This window comes from Lycium ferocissimum, chromosome 10 (assembly GCF_029784015.1).
Source record: "Lycium ferocissimum isolate CSIRO_LF1 chromosome 10, AGI_CSIRO_Lferr_CH_V1, whole genome shotgun sequence".
Taxonomy (NCBI): Eukaryota; Viridiplantae; Streptophyta; class Magnoliopsida; order Solanales; family Solanaceae; genus Lycium; species Lycium ferocissimum.
This window is the reverse complement of record NC_081351.1, coordinates 18,262,652-18,280,658: the sequence shown is the minus strand read 5'-3', so window position 1 is coordinate 18,280,658 and position 18,007 is coordinate 18,262,652. Positions and strand designations below refer to the sequence as shown.

Below are 18,007 nucleotides of genomic sequence, written 5' to 3'. Positions count from 1 at the left end.
CCCTGGACTCTAAGCATCCAGGCCACTATAAATACTAGACGAGGGATAAGCTCAAGGGCAATTTGATCACACTCAACATCACTCACAGACATTCAATACTTAGTATTACTTTCTCATTTTCTTGTACACGCAAAAAAAATCATTGCATCTTTCCTTTCGATAGCTCCCACAGGAGAATATAGTTTGCATTCCCCTTTTACATACTTGTAAGCCGTGTATGGCTTAGGCCTGCTCTCTCCGGAGAATGTACACCACCCTGCGCAATTCTTCGACACAAGTATATTGCTTAATAGCCAAAACATGAGAAGCTTTAAAGTTCTAGAACTGGAATATATTTGAATGCCATAAGAACTTAAGAACTCAATCAGCAACAAAATAGATTTCACATGTAGCAGCATGCAGCTTCTGAGCAATATGTAGCCCTGACTCATAACTGTAAGAAACAGTAATATAGAAATGTAATAATTTCTCAAAAAATTCTCAACACCTTGCTTTATATATGTGTAATTCGTTTGAATTACATTGGCCTATAATGGAAGTGTGGCCACTTCCAATACACCGGAACTGTAAAAGGTAAGAAAAAGGTTAAACTACTGAACCGTCTACATCACTTGCAAAATTATAATATGTTAAGTGGACTTCTTCTTCTTTGAAATCCTCTGCAACTTCCTCCACTTCAAGTAAATCTGGTATGACAATCCTGAGAAGACCATGATGACACTCGTCCATTGCTTTGTCGACAATGGATTGCCACTTAACACAGATGACACGACTATGCTTACAAACTTGCGCGTCGTGGTGATGGTTGTGTTAGTCAGAGAACCAAATCGGCTAATGGTTAGAAAAATGAAGTTCTGTCCCACAGCACCACATAGACAGTACATAAGAATGTCCCACGCTGCCTCTGGATGCTGCTTGCAGAATTGAACCGCCTCAAACCCGCTGGCATTTGGCCAGCCAAACATGAAGATCATATTGTAAATGGTACCCCATAAATTCATTCCTAACATAATATCCCAAGCCGATGTCTTAGGGTACCTGGCAAAATAGAATGATTTTGTTAGTAACTACAAATAAATGGCATCTGGTACGTCCCTTCGCAAATTAAACAAGAAAAATGTATGCTACAAAAGAATGAACTGTCAAGCGTTAAACAAAGAGTTCTTTCAACAAGCACAATATTTTGGTTAAATCCCACATAAGATAGCAGTACTAATGCAATTTCTTCTATTCTTGATCAAGTTTCATCAAACAATCAACACTCCGAACTGTAATTTCCTAGGATATCCGCATGAACACAGAATATATTTATTTCAACTGGCATGATTGAGGATCCTATGAAAAGAAAATGGAATTGAAAGTTCCTTGCCTAAGACTTCGAGTTGACAGAGAGGAATGATAGAACTCTTGGCCTTACAATTTCTTTTTCTGGCTACGGATTTATGGAACCTCACTTGCTAGTTTGAAGTTGAAAAATAGATTTCATGCAAATTGCACAGATCGGACAGGTCTTTTACTTGACGGCCAATGCCCCTCCATGAAATAGATTTGCACACCATAGGCAAGTTCAGCTTCATTGGGAGCTTGGCTTGAGGTGGTTAAGTTGGTCCTAGTTTTATTGCTCAACTAGGAAAATGTATTCTTTCAAGATATGAAATAATTTCACTACCAGCCCAATAAAGGATAGCAGACCAGTTATACCTGAAGGATACTTCAGCTTCCTAAAACTCCATAGGAGTTTTCATAATTCACAACCTAGACGTGTCTCTTTTGACATTGAGCCACTTGATGGACAGTCGATGCCCAATCAGAAATTTAGCTTATGGGGTAACTCAAAAATCTTCAATAAATTTGAACTTCTCTTCTTTTTAAGTTCAAATAAGAAAAGTATTATGAATATACAGGTGCACAGAACACAAAAATGTTTGTGCTCATGGAGTGCTGTGACCTAAAATGTCAGTCTCATGAAATCTCCCCTCTTTGCCTTCCATTATACATCAGAAATTGAATTGTAAACTTTGTGACCATGCATCATTGGTTGTCCATGGAGTCCATTGTTAAGAAGTGTATCCACGACTTCTTGTACTAATTTCTCCTGACACATTACTAGTTCTCCTAGCGTAGATCTACATGTTATTAACAGATTAGTAAGGATCATCGTGTACACCACCCACCCCAAACCTCTTCTCTCCCAAAACAAACCCTTTAATGCTACATCCTTCCTGAACCCTAAAAGACCAGTAGGCTGGTGATGAGCACCATGAAAACACTAAAAGTCCCCAAGTAGGTGGAGAGGGTGAGAATACTTAAGCACCATGAAAACCATCCTACACGCAATTTCGCATGTCTAACATTGCTGGGTCGCTTAATAGAGTACTCATAAGAGCAAACCTTTATGACCTAAACACAGGAGAAGAGAAGCTAATGAGAATATTACTATTCACTGTCAAATATAAAAATTGCTACTTTAAATAACACACACCATTATATATTTGGTAAAACTTGTATGTCCCAAATTGGACTGTGCTTTGCTTTCTTTGACCTATAAGTACTTTATAGCCCAGCTTGAGATGTGTATAAATTGCGTAGTTGAGAAAATTCTGTAAGTTACTTTGGAGTATAGAGGACAAAAGCTCATTTCTTAATTTACATGCTTCTCAATGAGAGCAGTCAATTCGAGGCAAAGGCAAAATACAAATGAATTGTGGTTGACCTAGAATGCATGCCAAGCATTGGTAAAATATTCATGAAGTGAGAAACTACGATTTGCACTGATCAGAGTGTGATAAGGGGACAAACCGGATAAAGGAGCCATTCGATCCAAACTAAAACGGCTTGTTAAATAACTTAGTAAGATATTCATGAAGTGAGAAACATGGATTTCACTGTTCAGAGTGCGATTAAGTTGTGTATCACCCACCACTAAAATAGATACATCAATAAGAGCACAGATTCTCTAAAATTATCGTCTTGGACCCTTGGGCCTTGGCAAATAATAGAATTGGACCATGCTTACAAATCGCTTTTTGAGCTGAAATTTTCATCGGTTATCCGTTTTCAGAATAAGCGTTAATAAAATCTCAAGCACGGATCCATCTGGGAAGGCTGGCTTAAAAGAGTTGAAAGACGAAATTAAGGGCGAAGAAGTTGAATTCTCGGCAAAAGGAGGGTGTAGAAGTTAGATACTGGATAAATAAGTCCATAGCATGTGCAGTCAAGATCAAGATTCCAAATTCCATGGATATCATCCACCAAAACATAGACATAAATAAGACCACAAATGACTAAATTACCTTGCTTTAATTGAATCCTGAGTAGCATTGGTGAAACCATCAAAGGTGAGGTTCAGGAAGCACAGCCCATATCCAACTGGAGCATTGGGGTGCGCCAACTTACTTATAGTTTTTGAGCTAGTCTGAAGACAAACCGAGCATAACAGAATAGGTAAACTGTGGTGCTCAAAAACATGTTCTGTTTGCTCATACTATCACAAGAAGCAAATTTGAAAAACTATTGGGATAGAAAGGAGACGACGGGCACCTTTCTCTTCCGTCTTCTTTTTTAAAACGGAAAAGGGTTAAATATACCCCTGTACTATCAGAAAAGGGTTAAATATACCCCTCGTTATAGTTTGGATCCAAATATACCCTTTTCATTATACTTCGGGTCCAAATATACCTCTCTGTTATACTTTGGGTCCAAATATACCCCTCCTCCGTTAAAATTATCCATGGTGGACATGAGATCTGATGTGGCATTGACAACTCGGTAAGGTGGACACCACATGGCATGCCACCTCATCACCCCAACCCATTTTCCCCTCTCTTCCCCTTCTTCTTCCACCACTAACGTCTCCTCCCCCTCCACAACCTTATTCGTCGTGTTAAAGAGGCATAAGGTGATGCATTTTCTGATAACTGATACCTTATTAGGTGAATGTATGAATCTCAATACCAAGCTTATTCTTCTGTTTAAAGGGCAGCCCGGTGCACTAAGCTCCCGCTATGCGCGGGGTCCGGGAAAGGGCTAGACCACAAGGGTCTATTGTACGCAGCCTTACCTTGCATTTCTGCAAGAGGCTGTTTCCACGGCTCGAACCCGTGACCTCCTGGTCACATGGCAGCAACTTTACCAAGTTACGCCAAGGCTCCCCTTCCTTATTCTTCTGTTTGAATTTTAAATTTTATGGTTGATTCTTTTATACTCTTTTTTACAGCGAAAATACCCACCAAGATTTATCAAGTGAGTCTTTATTTTCTTAATTTTTACTTTTCTTGTAATGGTGAGAACTAGAACTATAATTCAGATTTTATGTCTAGGAAACAAATGGAGACAGGTGCCAATATAGGTACTGGAACTCGATATGTTTCTAGTGGTGGTGTCCACGGATGGAACCTTATGCGCAAATTGACGAGTAGGGGAGCAAATGTCCTTGCATAAACACTACTTTGGCCAGGTGTATCAGACTTAGCTGGATCCTTCCCGTATGCTTTAACTTGGAAGTAGAGGAAAATCAGTAGTTGTATGAATTATAATGTAATGTATTTAGGAAATGTACTTTGCGTAAGGGGGTGCTTAGAGTAGCATTACTTCTTAATGTCTAGGACTCTGGCGTGGAGATTTTAAATATAATACTATGATGAATTTGGAGATAATTATAATGGATTTGGAGGGGAGGAGACGGTAGTGGTGGAAGAAGAAGGGGAAGAGAGGGGTAAATGGGTTGGGGTGGTGAGGTGGCATGCCATGTGGTGTCCACCTCACCGAGTTATCAGTGCCACGTCAGATCTCATGTCCACCATGGACAATTTTAACGGAGGAGGGGTATATTTGGACCCAAAGTATAATAAAGGGGTATATTTGGACCCAAAGTATAACTAGAGGGGTATATTTGAACCCAAAGTATAACGAGGGGTATATTTAACCCTTTTTTGATAGTAGAGGGGTATATTTGACCCTTTTCCGTTTTTAAAATTAAAAAGACAGAAGAGAGAGAGATGCCCATTGAATTTCAATCGTCGTAAGATAAAATGTTACCTTTAGAAGTGCAAACATTGATACTCCACCAGCAACAAGCAGTGTGCACACATACTCTGGAACTGTATATCTTATGCCATAAACTATTGCGCCCATGAGCATTACTGCAGAAAAAGCATCGTAACTGTATATGTCAGTTAAAAACAGCTTTATGGATATAAATATGTTTTGTCAATAACTTACTTATACTTCAACGTTTCCACCATAAAAACATCTAGTAAAGGAAGCAAGAAGTTCTGGTTCCAGCAGCATAACAAACTAGATAACATTTCCAGTTGTTTTACTCATCATTTATATAAGCACGACTGTATCCTATAGATAAGCCCCATAACAATCACTAATAGTCCACCTACACATGATGTCCTCGGGGAGGCATCAACAGAAACGACAGCGAGATATTTCCCTAAAGCTTTTATTAATCTCCTATTTTCCTATAGCTTTCCGTTAATCTTCTTTTAGTCCAACAACTCTTTTTTATTAGAGATAGAGACCTTTTGCAGTGAATGTTCTCCTATCTATAAAAATGAAAATTTTAGTTCCAACTCCATAGAGATGCTATGTCACCATACGAACTTGGAAAACCTTGAAGCTGAATCCTAGCGAGGACTAAATAATGACTGGAAACTCGCCATATTTACAGGCTATCTTTTCAATGGTCGTGGTCTTAACCATACATATGAGGATGGTATTTTCATGATGACGAAAATGTCTGCTAGTGCATATATATTCCTTTTCTTTCTCTCTTATTCCCAAAAAAAATGCTTATCAGCATGAAAATAACATTTTCTCTTTGAAAGCCAAATCAAGCATCTCTCAAACTCTCACATATCTATCCTTTTGATATTCAATACAACAAAAATTATTGTCCCTTATAGCTTTCCATTGATCTCTTTTTCCTTATCGCTTTCCATATCTCCTTACTAGCCAACAAACATTTTTTTGATCGATAATTTGACAACAAAACTAAAACCAAAACAAGAAAGGAAAAAGAAAGGAAAGACATTTGTTACGACTTCAAAGGGAATCTTGTTAATGGTACAATACCTGGAATCATTTTTGATGATTTTGCCAGCACCTGCTAAGGCAGTTAACCTCATTAGTATTTGAAGTAGATACGCAATCATTAAGAATCAAATATGTTGTAGACTCCTATGAGTATGATTAAAGCCAGTAAAGCATTTCGTCTTGCCCTAAATCTTGTTTCAGAAAATTCTAGGACTACGGTTTACATTTCACAAGAAGAAGAAAAAAAATCCAGGGCAATCCGACATGCCTGTGCAGGATAACTAATATACTTTAGCGCTTCAATCCCCATTGCTGGTCCAATAGTATTTGTAATGCCAGCACTCCAGTAACTCCACCAGGGAGCACCACCGCTGTTTCCATTTGACCAAATTTTTATCACTGCACAAAAAGCATACTGAATTGTTAACTAATCATCTAGCCAGTGCTAATGCTAGCCTATATACAATGACCAAGAAACAGGTGAACATCCAATACCAGAATGCTGTAAACTTACTTATAAATGACCATATAAGACATACTACATTTTGTGCCAGGTTTAGGAAAGCCAAGTGTTCAAACCTCTCCTTGTTCGGACCAAACCGCTTTGTTGACCTAAAACCAAACCAAAGAACAAACAAATTAACTTAACGTTTATAAAACAGTACATAACTCAATCAATCAATCAACAAGACCTCAATACCAAAGCAGCTAGGAGGGGCTACATGAATCCTCTATATATAGTATGCTCTATTCAGGTCCATTTGTAAATATTTTCATTGTAAACTAAGGGAGAAAAATGAAAAATTGTCTCAAGCTCACGAGTTCCAAATACATTCTGACAAAAGCTACACAAAAACTCAAACAACTGACCTTTATGGCATAGTAAAAGCAATGTCTTTGGATTGAAAGGAACTTAAGTATCTTTGAGAAGAAAACCAGAGATTGGTCAAGCATTGCAAGATAAATTGCATTTGTACGTAGTGTTAGAGCTTCTCCTAGAATTAGAAATGTAGTACATAGTCGTATGTTCTAGTTATGTAGCTCCTGTGCTAGTAAGTTTCTGTGTTCTCCTCTCGGATAACTGGTTGAGATTGGTCTAGCTATGGTCTTGTAAAGATACTTTGGTGACTAATATGAAGGGGAGGCTTGAAGCAATGGTATTGTTGCCGTGTGAACTATAGGTCACGGGTTCGAGCCGTGGAAGCAGCCACTAATGCTTGCATTAGGGTAAGCTGTCTACATCACACTCTTTGGGTTTCGGCTCTTCCCCTGACCTTGCTTACGCAGGATGCATTGTGCACGGGCTACCCTTACTTTGGTGACTAATACAAAATATTTAGTTACCAAAAGAAAAGCAATGTCTTGTCATTATTCTACACAGTAAGCTTCTGCCGTAATTTCCTTCTTCATTGATCATCAAGATTACTACTCCCTCCATCCCAAAGTATGTGACACTATTTCCTTTTTAGTCCATTTCAAAAAGAACAACATCTTTTACGTATTTAGTAATGACTTGATTTGAAAATTTTCATTTTACCCTTAATGAAATAATTCATAGCCTACAAAAACTTCTAAGGCTTATTTTAGACCACAAGTTTCAAAAGTGTTTCTTTTCTCCTCAATTCCGTACTCAGTCAAACACATTCACATAAATTGGGACGGATGGAGTAACATTTAACATATCACATTCCATCAATTCCATACCTAACTTTTTATTATTGAATCGTAAGACCACCTCATCAAAAAGTTTAAATCGTAGAAAGTACACACTGGTAAAATTACTTTTTTTTCCCAAACCAAACTGGTAACATTTCTTTTTTTCTTAACTAATGGCCATAAAACTTGAAACAATACTTGTTCTATACCATACTCCCTCCGTCCCAATTTAAGTGTCTTGCTTTTCTTTTTGGTCTGTCCCAAAAAGAGTGTCTCCTTCTAAATTATTAGTAAGTTTTTCAATTCCAAAATTCTATATGATAAGTTTAAGATCACAAAATTTAAAAGACTACACACATCTTTCAGATTCAAAAGTCTTTCATTTGTTTCTTAAACCTCGTGCCCGGTCAAACTAAGACACTTTTTTTTTTTAATCAGGAATTTAATATTGTATGAAATGCAGTCAAACTAAGACACTTAAATTGATACGGAGAAAGTACTAAATTGTGTGATCAATTTGTCTAACAACCTTAAACACACATTTACTTAGTTATAGCAATGAACATAACAAAAAGTAATAGAAGCTTCTAGAAAGCGATAAGCTTACAAAGTCTCTTGTAGAACGCCTTGATAAATATAAGCTGACCAAATGCCGCCCACACAAAACGCGAGCACCATAACACGGTGGAGCCCACCGCCGTGAGACTCCATCTGGCTTAATGTCCGCCTGCCACGTGTCAATTCTCCGGTGAATCTCCGATGATCACACACCTGCGGTTGTACTGAAATGAGATTGTTTTTTTTTAATTTTGGGAAATTTTAATTTACAGAATGTGTACGATCTGAAGTAATTATGTTATCCAGGTGGCGAGTATCTATTGGATCAGATAAGTGTTAGGTGACATGTCATTGGCAGAATAAATGCAACAGTTTTTTTATTTTAAAAAATGCTCCGTCGATCCACTTTTACCTGTCCCTGTCACGTTTCGCTTCCTGAGAGTTAATTTGACTAATTTTTGAAGCTAAATTAAATTATATTAATTCAATATTTTAAAACTAAAATTTAGATGTTCGAAAACTATACGAAAAATACTACTCCTCTGTTTTGATTTTATGTGAACCTATTTTTTTTTATCCGCATCAAAATAAATGACCTCTTTTCTAATTTGGAAACAAATTCACTTTATGAAATGATTTATATACACAAATATTAAGAAACATTTTTTTGAGCCTTAAATATCAAAGTCTTATATCTTTTCTTAAATATCGTGCTTAGTCAAATAAGTTCACATAAATTGAAACGAATATGATAAAGAAAAACTACATCTTAAAATGTATTCAAAATTTATGCAGTTTGGGGGAGCATTTATTTTGTTGGTGTTCAGTACCAATTGGGTGAGATAAGTATTAGTTTACATGTGATTGATAGAGTAAACCAGACATTTTTTAATTTCAAAATATTTATTTATTCAGTTTTTAGGGATTCTCACATGATGTTAAGTATTCATATTAACACCGACTAAATTAGTGTTCACGTCGAAATTTTTTACGTTGAGAATAAAACGTTTCCTATGATATCCAGTATTATTAAGATAGACTAAATTAAAATTCACGCCAAAAATTCTTACATTGAGAATAAAACGTTCCCTACAGTGTTTAGTATTTATATTAGGACTGATTAAATTAGAATTCACGCCGATTTTTTTTGCATTGAGAATAAAGCATTTCCTACGATGTTCAGTATTCATATTAGGACCGGTTACATTAAAATTGCCGAAATTTTTTACATTGAGACTAAAGCGTTCTTTATGGTGTTCAGTATTCATATTAGGACCAAGTAAATTATAATTCAAGCTGAAATATTTTACATTGAGAATAAAATGGTCAGAGGCGAATCCAGGATTTTAACTTTAGGCGTTCAAGATTTAAAATTTTAGGACAGGCCTCAAGGTACCATACAATAATAACCGAACCAAACAAAGAACATTGATATTCAAAAAATTTAAAAGTAACAATCCACCTTACACTCAAAACCATAGAAATACTTTTCAAACTCCCTCACCCCGCTATACCCAAAAATTTACATTTCAATAGTGTAGACATTGAAACAGCTAAGTACTAGATACAAGCAAATTGTCACGACCCGACCAGAGGGCCATGACGGGTACCCGGAGCTGCCCACCGAGCACCATTCGTCATACCATTAACCTGCCCAGTTGGTAGACATATAGTCCCCATGGTGATGCTTATCATTACCTGATCATAAACTATTCTTTAAAACACGTACATTTACATATATGTGCATAAGCCCTCACGGCAACAAAAGAATAATATAAAAAATACACATTGAGGGTCGCATGACATCTACTACCCACACACGAGTATCTACGAGCCTCTAACTGAAATATTGAAGTCATGAAGACGGGACATGACCCCGCCATATCCCAGTATGTACACAAGAGAATATATCAGATACTGCTCCTCTGGAATATGGAAGTCCTCCTGTGCAAGCTGATCTGGCTCCTATGAAGCTGGGTCGTACGAGCAATGTACCGAGTATGTAAGACATGCATCATAACATAATAAAGAAACAAGAGAATAAAAGATAAAGAGACAACCTGGGACAACTTGCCTCTTAAGGCGGAGTCATGCATGCAAGCTTATAAAATAAATAGCATCATATCATATATTATATATTGCTGCGGAACGTGCAGCCCGATCCATATATCATCACATATCAATATATTGCCGCGGAACGAACAACCCGATCCATTTTCCCATATATCCCGTGTCCGGGACGATATCATAATATACCAGCTGATCAGGTGGCTATGCGTCTATAGCGCCTCACCTTTCCCCATGTCCCCTATGTACATATACTTATCATATACATATATAATATAAGTAGCATTCATGAGAGCCCAAATAAAAGCTACAACTTTATCGGAGTGACGTAAGGTCGTGAACCTCCGATCAACTTTAAGTTTAAATCGTGCTATGCTCTCTCGCATGGAGGAACTATACCATGAGGTGAGACCACAATGAAGAATAGCATCAATGGAATCATAAACGTAGAAATATCGACTTCATGAACACATCATTATCGTCGTCACTGTCATGGAACATGTCTCATAAGAAACTCTCGAAGATCTTTAACTTCCATTCTTAGGGATATAAGAAGGTTATGGGGTAAATAAAAAAGAATTATAAAACACGAGTCATGCCTTTGAAAGAAGGGGACAAGCCTTATATACCTTTATATCTCCCTAACGATAGTGACTTCGTGCACTCGCTCCGAATTCACAATTCTACATACAAAAGGGTTCGTACGAAGATTAGATTGTTGGAAGTATACCTAAGCTTAAACTAAAGAGACTAAGGCTAACGAAAATTGGGCAGCATTTCCTTTGTTTCAACAACTTTTCCTCATTTAATAAAACAGCTCCCAAACATCATGACGACACCCATAATATCATTATACGTAAACTCCTTCGAATTAGACATTATTCAACTTCCAAATTCACTTTCAAGATCCTCCATAACCATAACTATAATACATCATCATGTTTATCATCCATATAATATTTCCACAATATCGTTAGCGCCATTCATAACAAGATTATACTCATATTACACCATGAATCATGACTCAAGCTATCTTTCAACTCAACATACCATTATTTGCATACTTAAGCTCATATTTCATACTTGTTTCTAATTCAAGTTCTTCAACTACTCAACACCCTCACTAGCATGAAATAATCATAAAGCTCACCTTTGATTATGTAGAGATGGTCTCTTGAATGAAAATACTCCTCTTGAGAAAAAAACTCAACTCCAACACCAAGAGATTCTTAATTTCTATCAACCCTTAATTCTTAATCATAAAGCTTACCCGAAATCGTGATCGTTTAAACAATTAACATAACAAAGTTTGTGGTTTTATAGCAAATACACCTAGTATGCGTATCTCCTTATTTCAAGTCTCAAAATAAGCCTTGTATCTATGAATTTTTCTCACTCAACTTTTCCATCTTTCTGAATTTTCTCTTCCCATTTTCAAATATCCGACATCTGCATGTTGGATTAAAGAAGGGAATTAAGGAGAAGAAATTTCCAGATCTGATTATTTCAATGGGAAGCTGCAGATATCTTAAATATGATTTTGTTTTTCTCTACTTCATTCAAGTGATTCTTTGAAGTGAACGATCGGACATATACTGCAAATCTCATTGGCGTTCCTTCATGTTTCTTTATGTGATCTCTTTCATTCAAAGTTTTCTCAACTTCAAAGAAAGAAGAAGAATAGACCATCGTTCTTCCCAAAAAGACAACCATTAGCAAAACAGATGTCATTAATCATATATAAATGAAATCCTTGTGTCGGTGAATCTTTGCTTCTAATTGGGCAAGTCAATAAAAGTGGATCTTTCTAACCAGGCCGACAAACTCCACCACAAATATAAGTGTAATACAGTGACATAAAAGCGATTTTTGATGGTGGTTGGGGTGCACTCTGGTGATGATACAAGTGTACCGCATAAAATACAAGTGTTATACAGTGAAAATACAATGACATACAAGTGTATGTTTGTATGTATCTAAAGTGTATGTAGTATGCATGTAAGTTGTATGTGTGGTGTTTTTGAGGTGATAACTGCAAAATGTATTGAAGTGTATGTAAGTTGATTTTATATCCACGCGATTTTAGTAGGCAGAGATATTGTATGTGCACGGATACACTTATTATGCATGCGGATACATTGTATTTCATTTGTGTGTGGATACAGTGTACGTATCCTCTGCATTTTGAAACAAACTGTTGCTGCGTTTCATAAATACATAAATTATCACTATGTTTCGAAATTAGGGTCGAAACTATCACTATATATGAAATTTTCTCTTTTAATTTATCCACATAGAAAGGGAAAAAGATCCAAAATTCAATTCACGAAGCTCGAATTCCAGCAAACTTTCACACATAGATTATGAAAGTTTAAACTCCATAAATTGTTCCAAGAGTTTGAATTGATAAAGATTTGATTTCATGCATCAATCGTACGTCCATGATGTTTGAAACTCCAACAAGTATATCTAACAAGTCCACATGAGGCTTACACTACAATAAAGAGTTATTATTGAGATGGGTATTCCCGAGCCATTTTTTCACAATAAAAATATCTATGAGCTAATAGGTTAATGAAAAATATGTTTTTACCAAATTACAAACGCGAGGGGCAGATTTGACTCTTTCCCCATCATAATATAAACCCAAAAAATTTAATAGATTTAGAGTGGAGATGATATAATTTGATCCCTTCAAAGAAAATAACTTAGCCTTTACTCGTCATTTTTATAAGTTTAATATAATGCATCCCTTTTTCTAAATGTATTATTCCAATTTTTGTTCTGAGTAGATGTTTCAATAGTTGCTATAAAAAACTATGCCTCAAATCAATCGAATCAGTGGAAAACGAACAGAGGTTGGTGGAAAAAAAATAGGAAAATGACGAAGAAAAACCGTGTATATTTAATATCCTCCGTTAAATAATGACCTTTTAAATGAACCTAATGTCACGGTTTAGGTGGTCTAGAAACAACTTCCAAATAATATGTCCATAGTTAATACTTTCCTTTTTATTGTTTTCGGTATTCGTTTTGGAGTTCGACTAATTCGAATTTCACTTGTGAGAGTAAAGTGCTTGCTATCAAAGTCAACTTCAATTCTAGACTCGAGCTCGAGACATCTAATTAAGGATAGAATAGTATTTACCCAATGGTGAATCCAGTATAATATGTTTGTTCACGGGAACTCAGTAGCTTTAATTTTGTCTAGATCTTATATATGTTTTAAGAAATCTACTAAATGTATATAAATGCTTGATTGACCCCGATTACTATTACAATTTAACTCAAGATTATTCTAAGAACCCATAAACTTCAAATTCCGAATCGTCTCTAAACCACTCCACCCCAACCTTGGGTAGTCCATAATTGTCACTTCTTTGCATTTTCTGCTTACTGGCGTAAGAGAATTTCATTGGAGAAGGACTTTAACTTTAAAAAGGGCAAAAACAGAAATAAAAAATGATTTGCAGGTAGAATCAAGAAGAAAGCATGGGACTGAAATAAATGGTTAATAGATATAGTAATCTATATATAATATAAAACTAGACATAAACAAAGTGATGTGACACCTCTCTATGATCAACAATTGCAAACAAAAGCCTCATAAATAAAGATGCCTTTGTAATCAACCTACAACTTATCAGTAAAACCCAAGTAACCCTCTAATTCAGCCCACGTAGTGGTAGTACTTACCAACGTTAGACACTATGTTCGCAATAAAACCTATCAGTTTTTTCCCCAAGTGCTTCACGTTTTTTCCTTTTCATACTTCACTTTTTCCCTATATAGACTGGAAGTGAATCTTATACATGCTGTGTAACTTTCTTACTTTAACTTGCTTTCTATTGGATTTTAAGAATTTCGTACTTTTTTCTTTTAGAATTAGAAACTTATAAGGTGATACACGAATTTGGAGATTAATTGTAATATTCTATTCATTTGATTCAGTTGGTTAAAAGTTAGTTAGCCAATGCCATGTCAGCTATCCAGTTAGTTGAGGGATATTCTGAATTAGATACTACGGTTGAAAGTTAGGTTAAGTGGTTATGAGTTGCTTGTTACATATAACTATAAGTGGTTGTAGATTGATTGTATTCATTCACTTTCATATTACTTGATTCAAGAACTCTACATTTCTCATCTTTTCCATAATTAAATTGAGCCATACACTCGAATTCTTATTAATTCCTATTCTAGCTATAGAAATTCTCAAATTATTTGTGATTACGGATTTCATCTATCATTGGTATCGAGCTTTGTGATTTTCGGCTAAAAATGCGAAGGAACTAGGTCAAATGGATGAAAACACAGATGAAAACACCATGAAAGGTGTTGATGTTCGAGAAATGATGCAAAGATAATTGTAGACATTGGGAACTCTTCTTGGAGAAGTGGCGAACTTGAAAAATTAGATCAGCGTTAAATTGAAATTGAAGGAACATCTTGAAGGCAATGGAGGTGATGTTTCTTTAGTGGATATGGAAGCAGGAACTTCAAGAGAGAGACAATCCACTGATGAGGATCCAAGGACAAGAATCCAGTGCACCACAATCGTCAAGATGAAGTAGAGAAGAACAACAATTCAAATTATCGGAACTCAACATGATGGAATATCTAGATATTCAAAACTAGATTTTCCAAAATTCTCGGTGATGATTTGAGATCATGGTTATTCAAAGTGGAGCAATTTTTCAACTTTGATAACATTGCCATGGACAAGAGTGGGATTAGCAGCGAATACATTTTTCGAGAGAGAAGCAATACAATAGCATCAGTCATTCATGAGGTATAGGCAATATACTTACCCTTCTAGTTGGAATGAGTATATCATGGCATTAGTTGAAAGATTTGGGGCTGATTATGATGACCCAATGGAGGAAATTAAAAAGATAAAAAGCTGGTTCGTGAAAGATTATCAAGCCATCATGTTTGAAAGGGTGAATTTGTCTCAAGAAAATACAAGTAGTTGCTTTCTTGGAGGACTTGCAGATGAATTGCATTTAGCCGTAAAATTGACTAATCCTACTACACTATCACAATTGCATAGAACTGCTAGGATGCAAGAGGATATTCACCAATATCATAACAAGCTTCTAGTTAAGTTGGTTATAAGAGGAATAGTGGTCAAAGGTTTCAAAATAAGCCATTATTACCAACTCCTGGCTTTGAGAATCAGTCAAGCAGTAAGGGGATTACCAGAAGAAGGTTGAGTTTTGAGGAGATGAATGGAAAAAGTGCACAAGATATGTGTTACTTATGCACAGAAAAATATGTACCAGGACATAAGTGCAAGAACCTTAAGCAATTGTATTTGTTAGAAGTGAAGGAAATGAGATAATTGAATAACCTTCACATGAGGAAGGGGTTAATAGAAGAGATAGGAATGGAACTAGCTGAAGTAAACCAACCTATGGAGCAAATGGAAATATCTATACATGCTCTAAATGGTTCATTGGGTTTAGAACACTAAGGGTTACTAGTTATCATTCTAAGAAACCATTGCATATCTTAGTTGATATTGGTAGTTCCTATAACTTTATTGACCCTGATATAGTGAAGCAATTAGGGTGTTCAACTAGAACAACCATGCCACAGTTGGTATCTGCAGCAAATGGAAATGACATGAAAGTGGATAAGGTGTGTGAAATCACTTGGTTACTTCAAGGGGCTGAGTTCACTGCTGAATTTCTGATACTACCATTGGGTTCTTGTGGGGTTGTATTGGGTGTTCAATGGTTGTTGACACTAGGGGACATTAAAATGAACTTCAACAAACTTACTATAGAGTTTATGTACAAAGGAAAAAGACATATGTTAAGAGGAGCAGGCAAAAAAATTATAACTTCAGGAACAGGGAAAGATTGACAAATATTTAGGTAATGGATCACAACTTTGTATAATTCAAGTAGTTCCTACTATGTGTTATGAGTTACATGGTCATGCCTTAGAAACCATACAAGATTCTAAGGAAGAATCGGCTTAACTGAATTGTTAAAAGAGTTCAAGTGTTTGTTTGATGAACCTACTCAGTTACCACCATCTAGGGGTGTTTTTTACCACAGAATACTACTACCTTCTAGTACTGAACCTATTAACAAGAGACCCTATAGATATCCTTCTGTTAAAAAGGATATAATTGAAGGCTTGGTAAAACAAATGCTTGATCAAGGTATAGTACAACCTAGTTGCAGTCCATTTGCATCTCCTGTTGTCTTAGTGGGAAAAAAAGATGGTACTTGGAGACTATGTGTAGATTAAAAGGACTTGAACAAGAGTACTGTGAAAAACAAATTTCCTATCCCTATTGTGGAGGATTTATTGGATAAATTAGGTAGTTCCAAGATCTTTTCAAAGATTGATCTCAGATCTGGTTATCACCAGTTGAGAATGGCAGTTGATGATATACCAAAGACTGCATTTTGAACATATTCTGGTCATTAAGAATATTTGATCATGCCATTTGGGTTGTCAAATGCCCCTGCCACATTTCAAGGGTTGATGAACACAGTATTTCAAGCTTTTCTCAAGAAAAATGTTTTAGTCTTCTTTGATGACATTTTGATTTACAGTCATAACCTTGAGGATCACTTATTGCACTTAAGATCTATTTTTGTAGAAACACCAGTTTTTTTGCCAAACAAATCAAGTGTTTCTCTGGTGTTCAAAAGATAGAGTATTTGGGTCATTTTATTTCTAAGGAAGGGGTTTTCACAGATCCTCAGAAAATCTCAGCTGTCAAGAATTGGCCTATACTTACCACTCTTAAACAACTGAGAGGGTTTCTTGGCCTTGCTAGTTATTACAGGAGGTTTGTGCAAGGATTTGGATTGATTAGTATACCTTTGACTGATCTTTTAAAGAAGGATAGTTTCAAATGGTCTTCTGAGGCTACTAAAGCATTTGAGGAATTGAAACTAGCACTTATTCAAGTTCCTGTGTTGGCTTTACCTGATATGAACAAGATTTTTATTGTGGAAACCGATGCTAGTGGTTATGGCATTGAGGCTGCTATTTCTGTATATGATAGGGAGTTGCTAGCTATTGTGCATGCTTTTACTAAATGGTCTCAGTACTTACTGGGTGAAAAATTCATCATAAGAACTGATCAAAGAGCTTTGAAGTTCTTAATGGAGCAGAAGATCCACACTAACTCTCAACTCATGTGGTTAACCAAACTCATGCCATTTGACTATACTATTGAGTATAAGAAGGGGTCTGATAATAAAGCAGATGATTGTCTCTCTAGGGTGACTGCAATCTGAGATATTAGCCTTGGAAGTTTCTACTACTAGTTCTGAGTTGTTACAAGCTATAGCTCAAAGATGGGAAACTGATCCTGAAATGAAAGTCATATTGGTGCACTTAAGGCTAATAGAATATTGGCATACTTCTCCAAATGGTGGTCATTCAGGAGTAGAAGCCACTTTAAGAAGGTTATTGACATTATTCTACTGGAAGAGCATGAGAGAGGATGTCAAAAAGTTTGTGAAATGTTGTGATACTTGAACAAGTCTGATTTATCTGCATACCCTGGCTTACTGCAACCCTTCCTAATTCCTGAGGTGGTATGGTCCCAAATAAGCATGGATTTCATTGATGGTCTTCCTAAGTCTAATGGTCATGAAGTTATCTTTGGTGGTTGTAGACAGACTGAGCAAGTATGCTCACATTTATACCTCTG

The 18,007-nt window shown here is 36.2% G+C and overlaps 1 protein-coding gene across 1 annotated transcript; it reads right to left on the bottom strand.

Annotated features, from left to right (window-relative positions):
• Positions 1–435: 435 nt before the first annotated feature.
• LOC132032657 (UDP-galactose/UDP-glucose transporter 3) lies at positions 436–8,546 on the bottom strand. Its single transcript, XM_059422320.1, has 7 exons — positions 8,306–8,546; positions 6,557–6,654; positions 6,311–6,441; positions 6,082–6,112; positions 5,038–5,141; positions 3,294–3,415; positions 436–1,038 (listed from the first exon to the last, which is right to left on the bottom strand). Exons 1-7 carry the CDS (start codon positions 8,407–8,409, stop codon positions 630–632), a joined length of 999 nt encoding a protein of 332 aa, XP_059278303.1. The 5' UTR covers positions 8,410–8,546; the 3' UTR covers positions 436–629.
• Positions 8,547–18,007: the final 9,461 nt, after the last annotated feature.

Bases quoted from the DNA above. Each gene is read 5' to 3' on its own strand.
- LOC132032657 (XM_059422320.1), bottom strand. From the start codon at position 8,409: ATGGAGTCTCACGGCGGTGGGCTCCACCGTGTTATGGTGCTCGCGTTT. The intron at 3,416-5,037 runs GTAACATTTTAT...GTTTGTCTTCAG, and splicing joins CAATGTTTGCACTTCTAAAG to ACTAGCTCAAAAACTATAAG. The intron at 1,039-3,293 runs GTAATTTAGTCA...CTATTTTGCCAG, and splicing joins CAGGATTCAATTAAAGCAAG to GTACCCTAAGACATCGGCTT.